This window comes from Lipotes vexillifer, unplaced genomic scaffold, assembly GCF_000442215.2.
Source record: "Lipotes vexillifer unplaced genomic scaffold, Lipotes_vexillifer_v1.1 scaffold977, whole genome shotgun sequence".
NCBI classification, from domain to species: Eukaryota; Metazoa; Chordata; class Mammalia; order Artiodactyla; family Lipotidae; genus Lipotes; species Lipotes vexillifer.
Window position 1 is genome coordinate 3,005,783 of NW_006783088.1, and position 17,889 is coordinate 3,023,671.

General features: G+C 37.1%; 1 protein-coding gene across 2 annotated transcripts in view; it reads left to right on the plus strand.

Moving 5' to 3' along the window:
• Positions 1–17,889, plus strand: part of CKAP5 (cytoskeleton associated protein 5) — a 108,652-nt gene that overhangs the window by 71,774 nt on the left and 18,989 nt on the right. For both annotated transcript variants that reach the window (XM_007455767.1, XM_007455768.1), the window contains exons 19-33: positions 921–978; positions 1,071–1,196; positions 2,181–2,320; positions 2,457–2,631; positions 3,216–3,329; positions 4,775–4,903; positions 8,792–8,986; positions 9,364–9,499; positions 10,645–10,733; positions 12,754–12,879; positions 14,922–15,071; positions 15,379–15,582; positions 15,792–15,927; positions 16,353–16,546; positions 17,530–17,702. In XM_007455767.1, the coding sequence (XP_007455829.1) occupies positions 921–978; positions 1,071–1,196; positions 2,181–2,320; positions 2,457–2,631; positions 3,216–3,329; positions 4,775–4,903; positions 8,792–8,986; positions 9,364–9,499; positions 10,645–10,733; positions 12,754–12,879; positions 14,922–15,071; positions 15,379–15,582; positions 15,792–15,927; positions 16,353–16,546; positions 17,530–17,702 (2,145 nt within the window). The remainder of the gene's footprint in view (positions 1–920; positions 979–1,070; positions 1,197–2,180; positions 2,321–2,456; positions 2,632–3,215; positions 3,330–4,774; positions 4,904–8,791; positions 8,987–9,363; positions 9,500–10,644; positions 10,734–12,753; positions 12,880–14,921; positions 15,072–15,378; positions 15,583–15,791; positions 15,928–16,352; positions 16,547–17,529; positions 17,703–17,889) is intronic.

Consider the following 17,889-nt stretch of genomic DNA (forward strand, 5'->3'; position numbering starts at 1 on the left):
GCATGTGGGATCTTCCTGGACCAGGGCTTGAACCCGTGTCCCTTGCATTGGCAGGCAGATTCTTAACCACTGCGCCAGGAAATGGTTAGGGAAGTCCTGGGAGAAAAACATTCTAGACGAAGGGAACAGCAAGTGCAAAAGCCCTGTGGCAGGAGCACACGTGATATATTTTAAAATAGCAAGGAGTAATTGTTCTTCAGAATGCAGTTGGAGTAGAAGAGTGAGGGAGTAGGGAGTGGTAGGAGATAAAGATTGAAGAAAGAACAGGGGCCCAGGTTGTGTAGGGCCTCAAAGTTTTGAATAAATTGGAAACCATTAGGTAGTTTTGAGCAGAATAATACGAGGATTATTCAGACTATAGTCAGAACAGATAGTGAAGATCAAGGGCAGAAGCAGGGAGACTAATTAGAAGGCTACTGAAATAATCCTGTCAAGAAATTATATGCCTTGGAAGTATTATGACTCAATATATTTTGAAGGTAGAACTAAGCAGGATATTGAACTTAAGAGAGAAGAGGAGTCAAGGGTGACTGAGGAGTCAGGGATGGCCTGAGCAACTGGAGAATGAAGTGGCTGTTTACTGAGATAGGGAAGACTATGGGAAGAACAGGTTTGGGGGCGGGCTGTGGACAATCAGGAGTTTGGTTTTGACAGATGTAGGATATCTACCAGACATAAAAATGGAAATGTCACAAAGGCAGTCGGATATATGAATCTGGAGTTCAGGAAAGAGATCAACACTGGATTGATCTAATGCATATAGATAGTATTTAAAGCTTACTTTAAATGAGTGTAGAAAGAGAATAGGTGAAACTCAGGACATATCTAAAGGAAGCTGGTTCTAGAGTCTGGCTTTATAAAACTCCATTGAGTATTTTGAGGTTTCACTTGTTTTTCATTCTAAGTATCATTTCTTCTAGATTGAACGTGAAAGCTTTCATTAGCAATGTGAAGACAGCTCTTGCTGCAACAAACCCAGTGAGTACATACCAGCATGTATAGGAAGAGTAGTAAGTACAGCCATCTTTATGGTTCTGTTCTGATCTGAAAAGTTATTTTTGTTCTGCCAGGCTGTGAGGACTTCTGCCATCACCTTGCTTGGCGTGATGTACCTGTACGTTGGTCCCTCTTTGCGAATGTTCTTTGAGGATGAGAAGCCTGCCCTCCTATCCCAGATAGATGCAGAATTTGAGAAGGTAAAGATTCCACAAATGATACAATCCATAGTTGACTTGAGAATGCTTATATTAGTTAAGTTTAAACTTTTAACCCTTTGGAATGAAGAATATGTTTGTATTTGCTTTTTTTTTTTTTTTTTTTTTTTTTTTCTTTCTTTTTTTTGCCCTACATTTTTTTTTCTATTGTGTAGCCTTTACTTATGATATTTGTATAGCCAGTTTCTTGGTCCTCTGAAATCACTGCCCTATATTAAAAGCATCTCCTGCTTCTTTTTTTTTTTTTTTTTTCCTTGCGTTATGCGGGCCTCTCACTGTTGTGGCCTCTCCCATTTGCGGAGCACAGGCTCCGGACGCGCAGGCTCAGTGGCCATGGCTCACGGGCCCAGCCGCTCCGCGGCATGTGGGATCTTCCCGAAACGGGGCACGAACCCGCGTCTCCTGCATCGGCAGGCGGACTCTCAAGCACTGCGCCACCAGGGAAGCCCTGTATTTGCTTTTATATATATAAGGTATCCCTGGGAAGAATTCATAAGAAATTGATGACTTTGTGAGGAAGAGAACTAGATAGCTATAGTATAGGATGGGACATTTTCTCCTTTGTAGCTTTGGAATATTAAACATTTTGAATGTATTACCTATTCCAAAAGTACACTAAATATAACATTAAATTTTTTTTTTAAGTAAAAAGAAACTTGACCTTCCTTGAATAAACTTTCTAATTGAAATTGCTAAGTTTTGGCAGACTTGCTGTGTATTGTCTTGGGCATACAAGTCAAAAGACAGCTTTATGATTGAGAAGTCAGATTCTAATAGGTTTGTATAAAGATACCTTTTGTCACATAGTCTCAAAGTTGGAATCTAAGTAGAAATTAAGATATGTGCTGTGTGAATATTAAGCATTATGAACGAATGTGAAAGTTTGACACAGGTACCATTCTCTAACCAGTTTGCTCTCATATTCTTCATCAAGTTCATTAGCCTCACTGACTTATTTGTGTGTAGATGCAGGGACAGAACCCACCTGCTCCAACCAGAGGGATTTCCAAACACAGTACAAGTGGTACAGATGAAGGAGAAGATGGAGACGAACCAGATGATGGGGGCAATGATGTTGTGGATCTTTTGCCAAGGACAGAAATCAGGTTTGTTGCTAATGATTTATTTGATGTATTATGCTTAGTTCTTAATGGTGTCTTCTGTTTCTCAGTCAAGGGTACTTCTGTGACATCATTGTTCTTTTAGGCATCTGGAATTAAGGATTCTGTCTTTTTTTTTCAGTGATAAAATCACTTCAGAGTTGGTGTCTAAGATTGGTGACAAGAATTGGAAGATCAGGAAAGAAGGCCTAGATGAAGTGGCAGGTATTATCAATGAAGCAAAATTTATCCAGCCAAACATAGGTGAACTTCCAACTGCCTTGAAGGGTCGACTCAACGATTCAAATAAAATCTTGGTACGTAGAGTATATGCCTGTTTTTTTCTCTCCCCTCTCTGCCCCTGCAAGGTGATCCTTTTCAGTAACCTTCACCAGCAAAAACAAAAAGGAGTTAGTCACTCTATTGCTTTGAACTAGAAATAGCTTCCTTTAACTTCTTAAGTGTGCCTCAAGATATGTTGGTAGATGGCAAGTTTATTAATCAAATTTTCATGAATCTCAGATTTGCTGTTTACAGGGCTCTGATATTAAGTATTTTTGTATAAAACTGCTTGTAATACCCATAAACAAGTTAATTTCTAATTTTTAAATTTGGATTTTTATGTGAGATTTTTCTTAAACTAGGCTTGACCTTACTTTAAAATTATAAAGCATTGTAATCTCTAGTCTAAAATTCTAATATTCCAATTTTATGAACTGATGATAAAAGGAGACACCATCACCCAAAAATTATTCATAAGCTGATTAGTATCATAATGAGCTGATTTTTTTAAAGTAGGCCAGAAACTTCCTACTGCATTGACTGTATAGCAGCAAACTTGCAAAACTTTGAGCACACCTGGCAATGGTTTGAACATAAGGTGTTGGCTTTTCCCACCCAGGTGCAGCAGACGTTGAATATCCTCCAGCAGTTGGCAGTAGCCATGGGCCCAAACATCAAGCAACATGTGAAGAACTTAGGCATCTCTATCATCACAGTGCTTGGAGACAGCAAGGTAAAGCTGACTCTTTTTACCACAGCTCTGTTCTGGATAGGCCAGCCACATGACTGGGCTAAGAATAATCCTTTTTTTTTTTTTAATTTATTTATTTATTTGTTTTTATTTTTGGCTGTGTTGGGTCGTTGTTGCTGTGCACGGGCTTTCTCTAGTTGTGGCGAGCGGGGGCTACTCTTGGACATGGTGCGCGGGCTTCACATTGCGGTGGCTTCTTGTTGCAGAGCACAGGCTCTAGGTGCACGGGCTTCAGTAGTTGTGGTGCGTGGGCTCAGTAGTTGTGGCTTGCAGGTTCTTGAGCGCAGGCTCAGTAGTTGTGGCGCACAGGCATATTTGCTCCGCGGCATGTGGGATCTTCCTGGGCCAGGGCTCGAACCCGTGTCCCTTGCATTGGCAGGCAGATTCTTAACTACTGCGCCTCCAGGGAAGCCCCAATCCTTTTCTTACATGTAAGAGTGCATGTAAACAGTTTATAAACTTTGTTAGAGAAGAGAATATTAGGAGGAAAATAGTAAAAATTTTTACCTCCCAGGCATTTATTAAGGTGATCAGATATCTCACTTACTAGCTTTGTGACCCTTAGATAAGTTGTTTATCTTCTTTGAGTTTCAGTTTTTTATCTATGAAATTTAATTCTTACAGAATTAAATAAGCAACTGTACATAAAGTACCTGTACCTGTCTCATACAGTATGTACTCAAAAAATGGTTGCTATTATGATTATGATATCATTGTTTAAGGTGTTGGTATAAAGAGTGAATAAACATATAAATTTTGGATCATGTATTTTATTTTCTACCTGTTCCCTCAACTACTAGAGTAGGATCTTCTGGTACTTCAGTAAGATATTTGCAGTTTCACAGTCCTGGAATTTGTCACACTGAAAGTTGCAAGCTCTTATGTTTACCCTTAATTGAATATTCGAATGTCTCTTTATTTTTGTGTAATTCATTTAATTTGAGGAATTGGACTATTTAATATTTTTCACGTCAGTAAGTCGTTCTCATTCTATGAATGCAAATTAATATAAAAACAAAAATGTTCAATCAAATTGTTAATTTCAGTCTAACTATTAAGAGTTCTGTAACAGGTAGAATTACATTCTTTGGCAGATAACCAGGGGCATAAGAGTCCCCAGAAGTTCAGGAAACAAAACCTAAGAGTTTGTTCCCCTAACATGATATTTTATGCCCAGGTCACTGTTTTCCCTAATTAACTGAGTATAGGATCTTTACAATTTGGAGTCTTATGTTTCTAATTTACTTTGGAGTTTTAGTACAACATGGATCTACATTCTGTTTCAAAGAAGATGAAGTATGTTCCAAGTATGTTCATGTGGACTTTAGAGAAACCTCCATTGTTCGTGTTCATAAAGTAACAGGCTTTTCACTCCCTACCTCCAAACCATAGCAGTGTTACCTTTACTGATTCTCTCTTCCATTCAGAACAATGTTCGAGCTGCGGCCCTAGCAACTGTGAATGCTTGGGCAGAACAGACTGGCATGAAGGAATGGCTGGAGGGGGAAGATCTTTCTGAAGAGCTCAAAAAGGAAAATCCTTTCTTGAGGCAAGAGGTTAGTACCACAGATATGATTTGCTTTTACTCATGTCTTTTACCTTCATAGAGGCTTGGACCTGCCTAATAAATATACATGAATGGATAGAATGAGTTCCATTATAAAATCGCTAATAAAATGAAACCAAATTCCTGGAGCTTTTTTATTCATGTGCTTCCTTTTCTTTTTTCCTTTCATGTGCTTTTTTAACAATAAAACTTTTTAAAGGACTAGCCTTTTTGTGAAGTTTTCTCTTTGCTTGAACTCTTAAATGGTAAAGTAAGAGGTTTTAATCATGACATAAAAATAGTTCAGCATTCAAAAGTCTATCAGTGTCACCCATCATACCAACAGGCTAAAGAAAAGTCATATAATCCTATCAGTTGACAAAAAAAAAGGATTTGAGAAAATCCAACATCTATTCATGGTAAAAGCTGTCAGTAAGTTAGTAATAGAAGAGAATTACTCAAGTTAAATAAAAAAGCATCTGCAAAAAACCTCTGTAAATGATAATATTCTTAGTGGTTAAAGACTGAATGCTTTCCCCCTAAGATCAGGAACAAAGCAAGAATGTCCACTTTCACTGCTGTTACTCTGCATAGAACTGGAAGTTCTAGTCACTGCAATAAGGCAAGAAAAAGAAATGAAAGGCATATAGTTGGAAAAAGAATAAATAAAACTATCCGTAATTGCAGATAACATGACTGTTTACGTAGAAAATTCCAGAACTCCTAGAACTAATAAATGAGTTCAGTAAGATTGTAGGATACAAAATAAACACAATCACATTTGACAAAAGTCAATCACATTTCTTTATAATACATTGAACATATGGAAACCGAAGTTACAAACACAGTACAGTTTACAGTCACTCCAAAGAAAATGAAATCCTTAGCTATACACTTAACAAAACAAATACAAAATATGTCTACTGAAAATTACAAAAATGCTGATAAAGCATTCAAGGGAGACCCAAATAGATGTAGAGACATGCCATGTTTGTGGATTGGAAGATTTAACATAGTAGAAATTAGAAATGTCAGTTCTATACATTTAATGTATACATAATTGATGTATGCATTTAATGTAATTCTTATCAAAATTCAAGAAAGTTTTTTTTATAGACAAAGTCAAGGTTATTTTAAAATTTATATTCTACCTAAAACAATTTTGACAAAGGAAAAAAAATGGAAAGAACCTCTCTACCATATATTAGGGCTTACTAAATTAAATTGCTAACATAATCAAGACACTGTGGGGAATTCCCTGGCGGTCCAGTGTTTAGGACTCCATGCTTTCACTGCCAAGGGCTCGGGTTCAATCCCTGGTTGGGGAACTAAGATCCCCCCCAGCCAAGTTGTGTGGCAAAAAAAAAAAAAGACACTGTGATAGCAAGGGGTAGGAGGAAGAGGATAGACACAGATAGGTGGAGCTGAAGAGGAAACCCAGAAATAGACCCACACAAATATGAGCAACTAATTTTCGACGGTGTTTCCAAAGTAATTCAGTGGAGGAAGTGTGGCCTTTTCACCAGATGATGCTGGAGCAGTTGACATCCAGAGACAAAAAAAATAAACCTTACCTAAACCTCACATCCTACACCAAAATTAACTCAAAATGGATTATGGGCTTAAATGTAGAACATAAAACTACAGAACTTTTAAAGATAACATAGGAGAAAACCTTCAGGATATAGAAATTCTTCAGGCAAAGAATTCTTAGACTAGACAACAAAACCACAGTTCATCAAAGAAAAATTTGATAAATTGGACCTCATCAAAATTAAGAACTCTTACTCTGCAAAAGACCATGTGAAGAAAATGAAAAGACAGGCTGGAGTGGGAGAAAATATTTGCAACCTCTGTGTCTGATAACGGACTATCATCGAGAATATATATATATATAAAGATCTCTCAAATCTCAACAGTTAAAAATCTAATTACAAAATAGGCAAAAGACATGAACAGACATTTCACTGAAGAGGATATACAGATGGCAAATAAGCCCATGAAAGGTGTTCAACATTATTGGCCATCAAGGAAATGCAAATTAAAACTGCAATGAGATATCACAGACAACTATCAGAATTACTAAAATAAAAAATTGTGATAACACCAAATTCTGGCAAGAATGTGGAAAAACTTGAATACTCTCCTGGTGGAAATGTAAAATGGTATGGCCACTCCAGAAAACAGTTTGGCAGTTTCTTATAAGACTATATGTGTAGTTACTATATGACCCAGCAGATCTTGGGCATTTATTCCAGAAAAATGAAAATTTATGTTTAATGTTCATAGCAGCTGGTTCATAATAGCCAAAATCTGGAAACAGCTCAGATGTCTTTCAACAGGTGAATGCTTAAACAAACTATTGTATATCCATATGTGTAATACTATTTAGCAGTAAAAGAAACAAATTGATACATGCAATAAGTTAGATAAATCGCAGAGGAATTGTGCTGAGTGACAGTTCCAATTCCAAACAGTTACATACTGTATGATTCTATTTATATGAGTTTGAAATCTCATATTTTAGAAATGGATAAACAGATTAGTGGTTACCAGGGATTAGGGAGTAGGAGGAGGGATGTGAATGTGGTTATAAAAGAGGCAACACATGGGATCCTTGGGATGGAGCTGTTCAGAATCTTGACTGTGGGAATACACTAACACATGATAAAATTGTAGAGAAAGCAATATAGACACATACACAAATGAGACAGAATCAGACTGGGGCAATCTGAGTATGATCAGTGGATTGTATCAATGTCAATATCCTGGTTGTTTATACTATAGTATAGTTTCATAAAGTGCTACTGTTGGAGGAAACGGAGTAGAGTGCCTGGGATCTCTCTGTATTATTTCTTATAACTGCATGTGAATATACAATCATCTCAATAAATATCTCAACTAAAAAATAAATGCAGGGTTTCCCTTGTGGTGCAGTGGTTAAGAATCCACCTGCCAATGCAGGAGACACGGGCTCGAGCCCTGGCCCGGGAAGATCCCACATGCCGCAGAGCAACTAAGCCCATGTGTGACAACTACTGAGCCTGTGCTCTAGAACCCATGAGCCACAACTACTGAAGCCTGCTTGCCACGACTACTGAAGCCCATGCACCTAGAGCCTGTGAGCCACAACTACTGAAGCCTGCATGCCACAACTACTGAAGCCCATACACCTAGAGCCTGTGCTCTGCAACAAGAGAAACCACTGCAATGAGAAGCCAGCGCACCACAACGAAGAGTAGCCCCTGCTCACCACAACTAGAGAAAGCCCATGCGTAGTAAATGAAGACCCAACACAGCCAAAAATGAATAAATAAATTTAGTTTAAAAAATTTTTTTAAATAAATAAATAAATAAATACAGATTTCCCTGGCATCCAGTGGTTAGGACTCTGCTTTCACTACCGTGGCTGGGGTTTGATCCCTGGTCGGGGAACTAAGATCCCACAAGCCACACAGCATGGCTGAAAAACAAACAAAACAAAAAATAAAACGAATATTTTAGAGATATAGAGAAAAACTCTCTATGTAAGGCAGAAAGTAGAAGTCCTGGTAGAACTTGTCATCTTCTAATCAAATAAATATTTTGCATCTTCTCTAGATGAATAGTTCTTAGAATTAAAAAAGAAGTGAAAGTTTAAGATGCATTAAGAACTATTAAAGCTTTATAACTTAATGCTCAAACGTGGTCCAAAAAACTGTGTCCTTATCTTAGCTGATTATCTTCAATGCATGTTTATCATTTCATTGGACAATGGAAATGACTGATTTCATACTGGAAAGTTGTAGTGTGAGAACTAATTCAGTGTTTGGTACTGATAAAATCATTAAGCTGAAAATCATAAATAATGACAGTTTTCTATGTGCAGTGTGTAACTGGTCTTTATTTCTTTTGGCAGCTTCTGGGCTGGCTGGCTGAGAAACTACCGACTCTCCGTTCCACCCCTACAGACCTTATCCTTTGTGTTCCCCACCTCTACTCCTGCCTAGAGGATCGCAACGGAGATGTGCGAAAGAAGGCCCAAGATGCCTTGCCATTCTTCATGATGCATTTAGGATATGAGAAAATGGCCAAGGCTACTGGGAAACTAAAAGTACTACTACTTGTTGCTGCTGTTAAAAGCCATTTAGAAAAATATTGAACATGAATTTATATAGGCAAAAGATCATATTAACCTCCTATGAGTTTCAACTTGAAATCCCAGTGAGAGCAGAAATAAAATGTTTAGTAGTGTAGAACTTCTAAAGAATCTGCTGTCTTTGCAGGGATGATAATTGTGACCTTCTAGAATGGCAGCTAATTTACTGTGACTTCATAATGTGTTACTTCTCTTGCACTATGTGCTGCCTCCCTTACTTCACTGGTATTTCAAAACTAGGAGCTCAAGGATTTGACAGCAGATCTGTTAGTAAGCATAGCATGAGTATATCGTTTATGTGGCCTCTCACCTCTGTTATATTGTCTCCCTAGCCAACTTCTAAAGATCAGGTGTTGGCCATGTTAGAGAAAGCCAAAGCTAACATGCCAGCCAAGCCCGCTGCACCTGCTAAAGCAACTTCCAAATCCGTGGGAGGATCAGCTCCAGCCAAATTCCAGCCTGCCTCAGGTAACTCTTATTTTGAGAGGGTTAAAGGGGAAGGAAATAGCCAAGGGAACTCTCAAAGAAATAGAAACCTTCATTTTTTAATCTCATTTTCTCATGGCTTAGATCCCAAATCCTCCCTCCATCTCCTTACCCTCCTTTCATAAACATTTATCAAGTTACCTGGTTTTATGCCAGGAACTGTGCTGAGGGTTTAAGGATGATTAATTTGATTTGCAACTCCAAAAAGGAGTTTTGGAGTATCACAATGAAATACTCCAGAAAGCAAGTGCTCAATCTTACTTTTAAGGTTTCCACAACTATTTTCTGCTATTGGATATTACAGTTAGAAGGAGAATTGGGACCATCTAGCTTAACCCTCTTTATTAACAAGTAAGGAACACCAAAGGTTAAGTGACTTGCACAAGGCCAAACAGCCAGCCTTTGCCTGCACCAGCAGAGACCTCTGCTTAACTCATTCATAAATGAGTTCCCCTTCCACTACACTTGGCTGTTTGCTGATCCATTCTAATATTTACTAAACTTCTTCAAGGGAAAATTCTTGATTTCTTCATCCTAATGTTAAAATTCCAAAATGTACAAATAGAACACTGATCTGTAACCGCTGCTCTTCTAGACTTATTGCTTAAACAAAATAATAATATTCTGTTTAGTGGGATAGAAATTATTGTTGCTATAAAGTTAGAAATTTTACATGTGTTAAATTGTTGGTATCAAAGTATATATTCAGTTATAACATTTATTGGGATCTTGCTATATGGTATATATAGTTTACTATAGTATCAAAGGTGATAGACCCTTCCCTTAAGGAAGTATCAGTCTAACAAAAAGGTTTTTTAACTGCTATTTAGAAAATGGTTTTAAACTGCAGTTTAAATGTTGATAAAGGAGATGTAGATTTTCTGAATTAATTTCATGAGGAAATCGGGGAGAAAAAAGATTAGGAAAAAAATCTAACTGAAAGTGCTTTAAAAATGGATACATTTGTTTAAAAAAAACTTTTCAAAAAAATAAAATAAAAATAATTTTTTAATAGATGTATTTAAAACTACTGGCTTTCTCACCATCATTATGTATTTAACCTGCCCAGAATATAGTGATATTAGTTCGAGTTTGTATTTACAGTACGTGCTTTTTTTTTCTCAAAGCACCTGTTGAAGATTCTGTTTCTGGCGCTGTAGAACCCAAGCCTGATCCAAAAAAGGCCAAAGCTCTAGGAGTTTCCTCTAAAGCAAAGGTATGTTAATTCTGCAACTTAGATGTAGAATTGCTTTTAAGTGTTTTATACACTGAGTCATTCTTTTAGCAAAGATTATATTACATATGAAAGATTATTACTACTCTTGATATTATCTAATTATAAAGTACTTATTTATACAAGTTTCTGTGTCTCACTTTTAATGTTACCTCAAAACAAAGACTCCTATTCTCAAGAGCTACTGCCAGGGTTTCTGTCATCCAGGACTTTGAGGGAGATTTTCAGTAGTAGGCAACTTCCTTTACATTTGGCAGAAAGTCATTATATTAGAAGGCTAGACTAAAAGGAAGTATCTTCTGTCCCCACACCAATGGGATTTGATGCATCACCAATCCTTTTAGCATCCATGCAGAGTTGGACAATTTAAAGAAATGTGTTCAAATGCTCAACCTTAAGTATCCCCTGGGTGTTTTTTCATTTAATTTTTTGAATCATAGCAAATTATCATCAGTTTCTATATCAAGATTCAGAGCTCGTCACTGTATTCAAAGAATTGACTGTTTAATACTTAGAAAAGGAAAATTGCAGAACTGTGCAATCAGTAGTAAATCTAATAGTAAATATAAATAGAGAAAACTATTTCATTAACTGCATGTAACCGATGAAAGTATGCAGAGTAGGAAATGTTTTATTATCCAGTACATTTATTATTACATCCACATTATAGAAGGGCCACTCTGTGGCCATTCTTCTAAATATTAGTTACTCCTTTTCCCTCCCTATGCTTGGGTCCTTCAACTCAGTGAGTTAATTTAAATGAGTAATTATCTTCTGAACTATCCAGTGAAGCTGTTCTTTTCCTGTCCTTCTCCCTCTCCTCCTCCCAAATTTAACAAGCACTTATTTCAGTATTTTGATCACCAGTGCTTTGAAGTATTTTTGACTCTGTTCTTAATGCCACTTTCTTTTCAGTCTTTTACAGTTTACGAAGCAGTTTCACATAAATGATCTCACATTTGTTTTGACTGAATGACTTAAGTGTTTGAACTAGAAAGAAATGCTGGCCTACTAAAAATAGCAGACTTTTGCTATATTTATAATATAATAATAATAGTTCCAGTAATTAAATTCAAATTTTACCTTAAATATATATACCATGTGTTCACAGTTTATTTCCATCTGATACAAAGATTCTAAATCTTGGATTCTTTTTAAAAGCCATTTAAATAAAATATCTATCTATCTATCTATTTATTGGCTGCATCGGGTCTTAGTTGAGGCACGCAGGATCTTTCGTTGCAGCGTGCAGGCTTCTCTCCAGTTGTGGTGCGTGGGCTCCAGAGTACATGGGCTCTGTAGTTGTGGCATGCGGGCTTAGTTGCCCCGTAGCATGTGGGATCTGAGTTCTCTGACCAGGGATTGAACCGGTGTCCCCTGCATTGCAAGATGGATTCTTAACCACTGGACCACCAGGGAAGTCCCTAAAAGCCACTTTAGTAACTTAAGTATTTAAAATGTTTCTAGCAAATTTCTCTCTAGAAACAGGTTCAAAGGGTCTCCAGTTACAGTAATGTTATAGAGATACATTTTATATACAGAGAAACAGAAAAGTTTTCTCAAGTTATGTGAAATCTGTGCATACCATTCAAAATGTCATTAATATGGAAAGCTATAAAGAGTGTTGAAGGTTCCAAGAAAGAAAAGAACTATCCATTATATGTCAGTTATATCAACAATTATTTTAAAAGAACTATCCAAGAAACAAAAATAGCCTGTAACCTAGACCAATGATATATAATAGCAGCTTTTCCAACCATATCACATGCCAGCCCAAGGACTAACCAACAGTTACTTAAGAGTGCTATTAGAAACATTTTTAGAAAACCTGTACACAAACATATCAAATGCAAGATTCTCTGGTTCATTTGTTTGTTTCATTTGGAATATGATATAGAAAGGTGTCTCTGGTTTATATAGTGCCCTTTTGCTGGGCAGTAACAGCGAATTCCCAAGAAGGAGTAGTCTAAGCTAATCAGTATTCCCTGTACCTTGGTTGTAGACTGCACAAGGAAAGAAAGTGCCAAGCAAAACCAGCTTAAAGGAAGATGAAGACAAATCTGGTCCTATTTTTATTGTTGTTCCAAATGGAAAGGAGCAAAGAATGAAAGATGAGAAAGGATTAAAGGTAAGGAAGAAATAAGAATCTTCAGGAGTTTTTTGCTTGTTTGTTTTAGTTTCGTTTTGTAATCAAGAATAGTTTTTCTGTCTGAAATTCATATCATTGTGAAATATCTAATAATTAACTGAATCTTTTGCTTATAAATTATATCTTGTTTCTGTAAGACTATTTTGGGGGGGGGTTGTTTGTTTTTAGAATCAAAGACTGGAAAGTAGTCATTGATTTTTTTTTATCAACTACACATATGTAATATACTACTCCTTTATTCTCTCTTGTACCTGACCTTAAAAGATAGATTTGGTAACTATATATGGCTAGTTTGATCATTTCGCTTTTTTTTTTTCTTTTTTAACATCTTTATTGGAGTATAATTGCTTTACAATGGTGTATTAGTTTCTGCTTTATAACAAGGTGAATCAGTTATACATATACATATGTTCCCATATCTCTTCCCTCTTGCGTCTCCCTCCCTCCCACCCTTCCTATCCCACCCCTCTAGGTGGTCACAAACCACCTAGCTGATCTCCCTGTGCTATGCAGCTGCTTCCCACTAGCTATCTGGTTTACGTTTGGTAGTGTATATATGTCCATGCCACTCTCTCACTTTGTCACAGCTTACCCTTCCCCCTCCCCATATCCTCAAATCCATGCTCTAGTAGGTCTGTGTCTTTATTCCCGTCTTACCCCTAGGTACCTCATGACCTTTTTTTTTTTCTTCTTAGATTCCATATATATGTGTTAACATATGGTATTTGTATTTCTCTTTCTGACTTCACTCTGTATGACAGACTCTAGGTCCATCCCCCTCACTACAAATAACTCAATTTCGTTTCTTTTTACGGCTGAGTAATATTCCATTGTATATATGTGCCACATCTTCTTTATCCATATTCCATTGTATATATGTGCCACATCTTCTTTATCCATATTCCATTGTATATATGTGCCACATCTTCTTTACCCATTCATCTGTCGATGGACACTTAGGTTGCTTCCATGTCCTGGCTACTGTAAATAGAGCTGCAATGAACATTTTGGTACATGACTCTTTTTGAATTATGGTTTTCTCAGGGTATATGCCCAGTAGTGGGATTGCTGGGTCGTATGGTAGATCTATTTGTAGTTTTTTAAGGAACCTCCATACTGTTCTCCATAGTGGCTGTAACTATATATGGCTAGTTTGATCATTTCGCTTTTGATGTTGTTTTGGTTTTATTAATCAGTTTAAACTTTTCAAAATATATACATTAGAATTTTTAAAAATTCAAACAATACAAAAAAAGTACAGAAAGTATGAAAAGCATGTCTCCCGCTCCAGTCTCCCTACACAGGGAGGATGTTATGACCAGTTATTTTGTGTATTACTCCAGAAATAATAATATTCCACACCTATACAATCATATATATATATAAATATATAGCCCTCGTTTTACACAGATGGGAACATGCCATACTCTTTGTTCTGAATCTTACATTTTTCTTTTAATGGTATTTGAAATATATATCTTAAAGATCATTCCATATCTGCAACGCATGTATGCATTCATTCTGTTTATTGATGCATCATATGTATGTACCTTTCTTTATCCTCAACCCACTATGTTGAACATTTAGGTTACTTCTAATCTTTCACTCTTATAAACTATACTGCCATAGGCATCTTTGAATATAGGTTTTGTGCACATATGTAAGTATATTTATATTAAACTCCTAGAATAATATGTACATTTAAAATTTTGATAGATATTTCAAATTTGCCCTTTATTAAAATTGTACCAACAGTATCCACCATGTTATACAATAATAGATCATTGATTTTTCTAGTAAGAATTGCTGAAAATTCTATTCCTAGAAGATTTTCAGAGTTAAGCTTCCAGAAGTATGACAGACAGATTGAGAGTACATTTTGCATTCATACTTAATTATACATTAATCTTGGTGAATTTAAAAATATCCTATTAAACTGATTCCTGCAGCTGCTTTAAATAGAGTTCTCTACCACATTTCAGTTGAACACCTTACAGCTCCTTTTCACTGTTTTTTTTCAGGTGCTGAAGTGGAATTTTACTACTCCACGGGATGAATACATTGAGCAACTAAAAACTCAAATGTCTAGCTGTGTGGCTAAATGGTTACAAGATGAGATGTTTCACTCAGACTTTCAGCATCACAACAAAGCCCTTGCTGTCATGGTTGATGTAAGTTTGCAACAAAATAAATATGCATGAATCTCAGGCATGAAAATACTGAGCCCTGTGAAATAATCGGAAGTTTGCATGAATTGAGAAGGAACTGGAATACACCATGTTCTCTGTTTTTAGAGCTTTCTCATTATCTGATAGAATAAATGACTGTATGTCTATAATTTGGGGTCTTAAATGGAGGCTTAAAAATCTATCATATTTTCTTTTTGCACTGCAGTAAAATTTGAGAGTTACTTGCCTAATAGAACTTAAATTTTTATACAGTCTAATTTGTGAGGGTTTTGTATTGTTTTGTTTCAAGCACTTGGAGAGTGAAAAAGAGGGTGTCATTGGTTGCCTGGATCTTATCTTAAAGTGGCTTACCCTACGGTTTTTTGACACCAATACAAGCGTCCTAATGAAAGCCCTAGAATATTTAAAATTGCTCTTCACCCTGCTGAGTGAGGAGGAGTATCATCTTACTGAGAATGAAGCATCTTCCTTCATCCCCTATCTCATCCTCAAGGTAATGTGTTGTTCTCACTTTGGAAGATTACTCAAGTTCCCAGCTACTTCAGTTCCTGTACTTTTATTCCTTCTCCCCTCTTCATTTATTGTATGATGATGATACCTTCCACCGCTCATTTTATTCTTTCAAGATGTAGTGACACACAAGGGGCTACCTTTGCTACTCAGAGAATGCCTCACTTAATCATTATTTTCCTTGTTGACTAGGTTGGAGAACCAAAGGATGTCATTCGTAAAGATGTCCGTGCCATCCTGAACCGGATGTGCCTTGTCTACCCAGCCAGCAAGATGTTCCCCTTCATCATGGAAGGAACCAAATCCAAAAACTCTAAGCAGAGAGCAGGTAAAGCAACAATTTAAATAGAGCCCTATATCTGCAACAGTGACCTCTAAAAGAAATAATTTATAGATGAACCAGGAAATTTCTTGATTCTAACCTTCTGATTGGGGCTGTGAGAGTGATGAGTTGCACACTGGTGGAGCCACAGTATCAGGTGATACAGGCACCGCTCAGTACCACCCTGGTGACAAAATCAAGTGCACAGGGGCCATCTGACTCACAGGCATCTCTTTCTTCTAGGAGCCCTTGCTATAACACCACTGTTTCATTGTGTAATTTATAGAAGGCAGTAAACAAGGAAGAATTCAAGGCAGAGCCAGAATAAGATTTTAGACCTTCATGTATGCCAGGGAAAATGTATCTAGTAAAGATAGGTCTCTATGCCAAATCTCTGTTGAGTCTCCTTAATCTAGCCTTTCTCTCCCCAGAGTGCCTAGAAGAACTAGGGTGTCTGGTCGAGTCCTATGGCATGAATGTTTGCCAACCAACCCCAGGAAAAGCCTTAAAGGAGATAGCGATTCACATAGGAGACCGCGACAACGCTGTGCGCAATGCTGCCCTCAACACCATCGTTACAGTGTACAATGTACACGGGGATCAGGTGTTCAAACTGATTGGAACTGTGAGTGACTTTTCTCTGAACATTTTCAGTATGTTGTGAATTGCAGGATCACTTAGGTGTCAAGTTTCATGCCATCTCAACTCTTAAGTTTTTACCACTTTTTGTTAAAACTCAGCCTGTCGATATGTCCTAGAATCCATATAAACCTTTGAGGGTGTCTCTGATTACTGTAGGACATTTAGGCTGTGTTTTACTGGAAATTAGATTTTCTTTTCTGAGCATTCTCCTCATAACAATTTGCTTTAGATGAAAACCATTTTTGAATCAAGAAATCTGAGCTAGTCTGGGATTTAAATTCTGCCTGGCAATCTCCTCAGTAATTTTTAGTGCATTTATTTTCTAGTGAACAAGTACTCACTTGTATATAATGTGGATTATGGTACCTGTCAGATCAAAAGGGTCTTGAGCTGCATCTATGAGCCAGACTCTCCAAGCACAGAAGGTTCTGCTTTTGACTCCTTACTTCCTCTGAGCCAGTCACTACTGTGGCTGGACCTGTTCTTCACTCCAGTTACCTCTTAGTAGCACGTGTATTTACCCTGTGCTTATATATTTTTACTTGTATTAATCTTATTAAATCCTCACTACAAGGCCATTGAAGGAAATAAAGCAGATGGGAATTTTACAGATGACCAAAAGTGAAGCTTCTTGCCCATAGTCACACAGCTAGTTAGTGGTGATACCAAAAAATGAGGAAGCTTCATTTAATTCTTGACCTTTTTATTTGTAGTTATTCATAGCCTTTCCTTTTCTGTCCTTTCCTTCTTTCATATGTTCTCTTATATAGCAAGTCAGGTTTTAGCAGTAGTTGATTTTAAAATGATGTAGTGTTTTGAAAGGAAACTTACCCTAACATACGAGGTTCTGTTTGCTTCGACATGAAAATGGATATTAATTCTTGGGTCTTCCATTTAGGTTTTTAATTCTCTTCATATTCTAGTAGAGGGGTGTGCTAATAAATTAAATTCGGTCTCTTTTGACAGCTTTCTGAAAAGGATATGAGCATGCTTGAGGAGAGGATTAAGCGGTCAGCAAAGAGGCCTTCTGCTGCACCAGTAAAACAGGTGGAAGAGAAACCTCAGCGCACACAGAGCATAAGCTCCAATACCAACATGCTACGCAAGGGACCAGCTGAGGACATGTCCTCCAGACTCAAGTATGTGGATGGAGATAGTTGTCTGAGAGCATCTCTGTGGACTTTGCCTTGTGTGCTTAGAGCTTATCCTGTAACATAATCTTGAGTTCTTGTAGCCATTATCATGCATGACACAGTGTCTGGGTAAATGTCTTGTAACCAAATGTTAAATCCTTCAGTCTTCATTGTCTTTGTCTCAAAACCACTT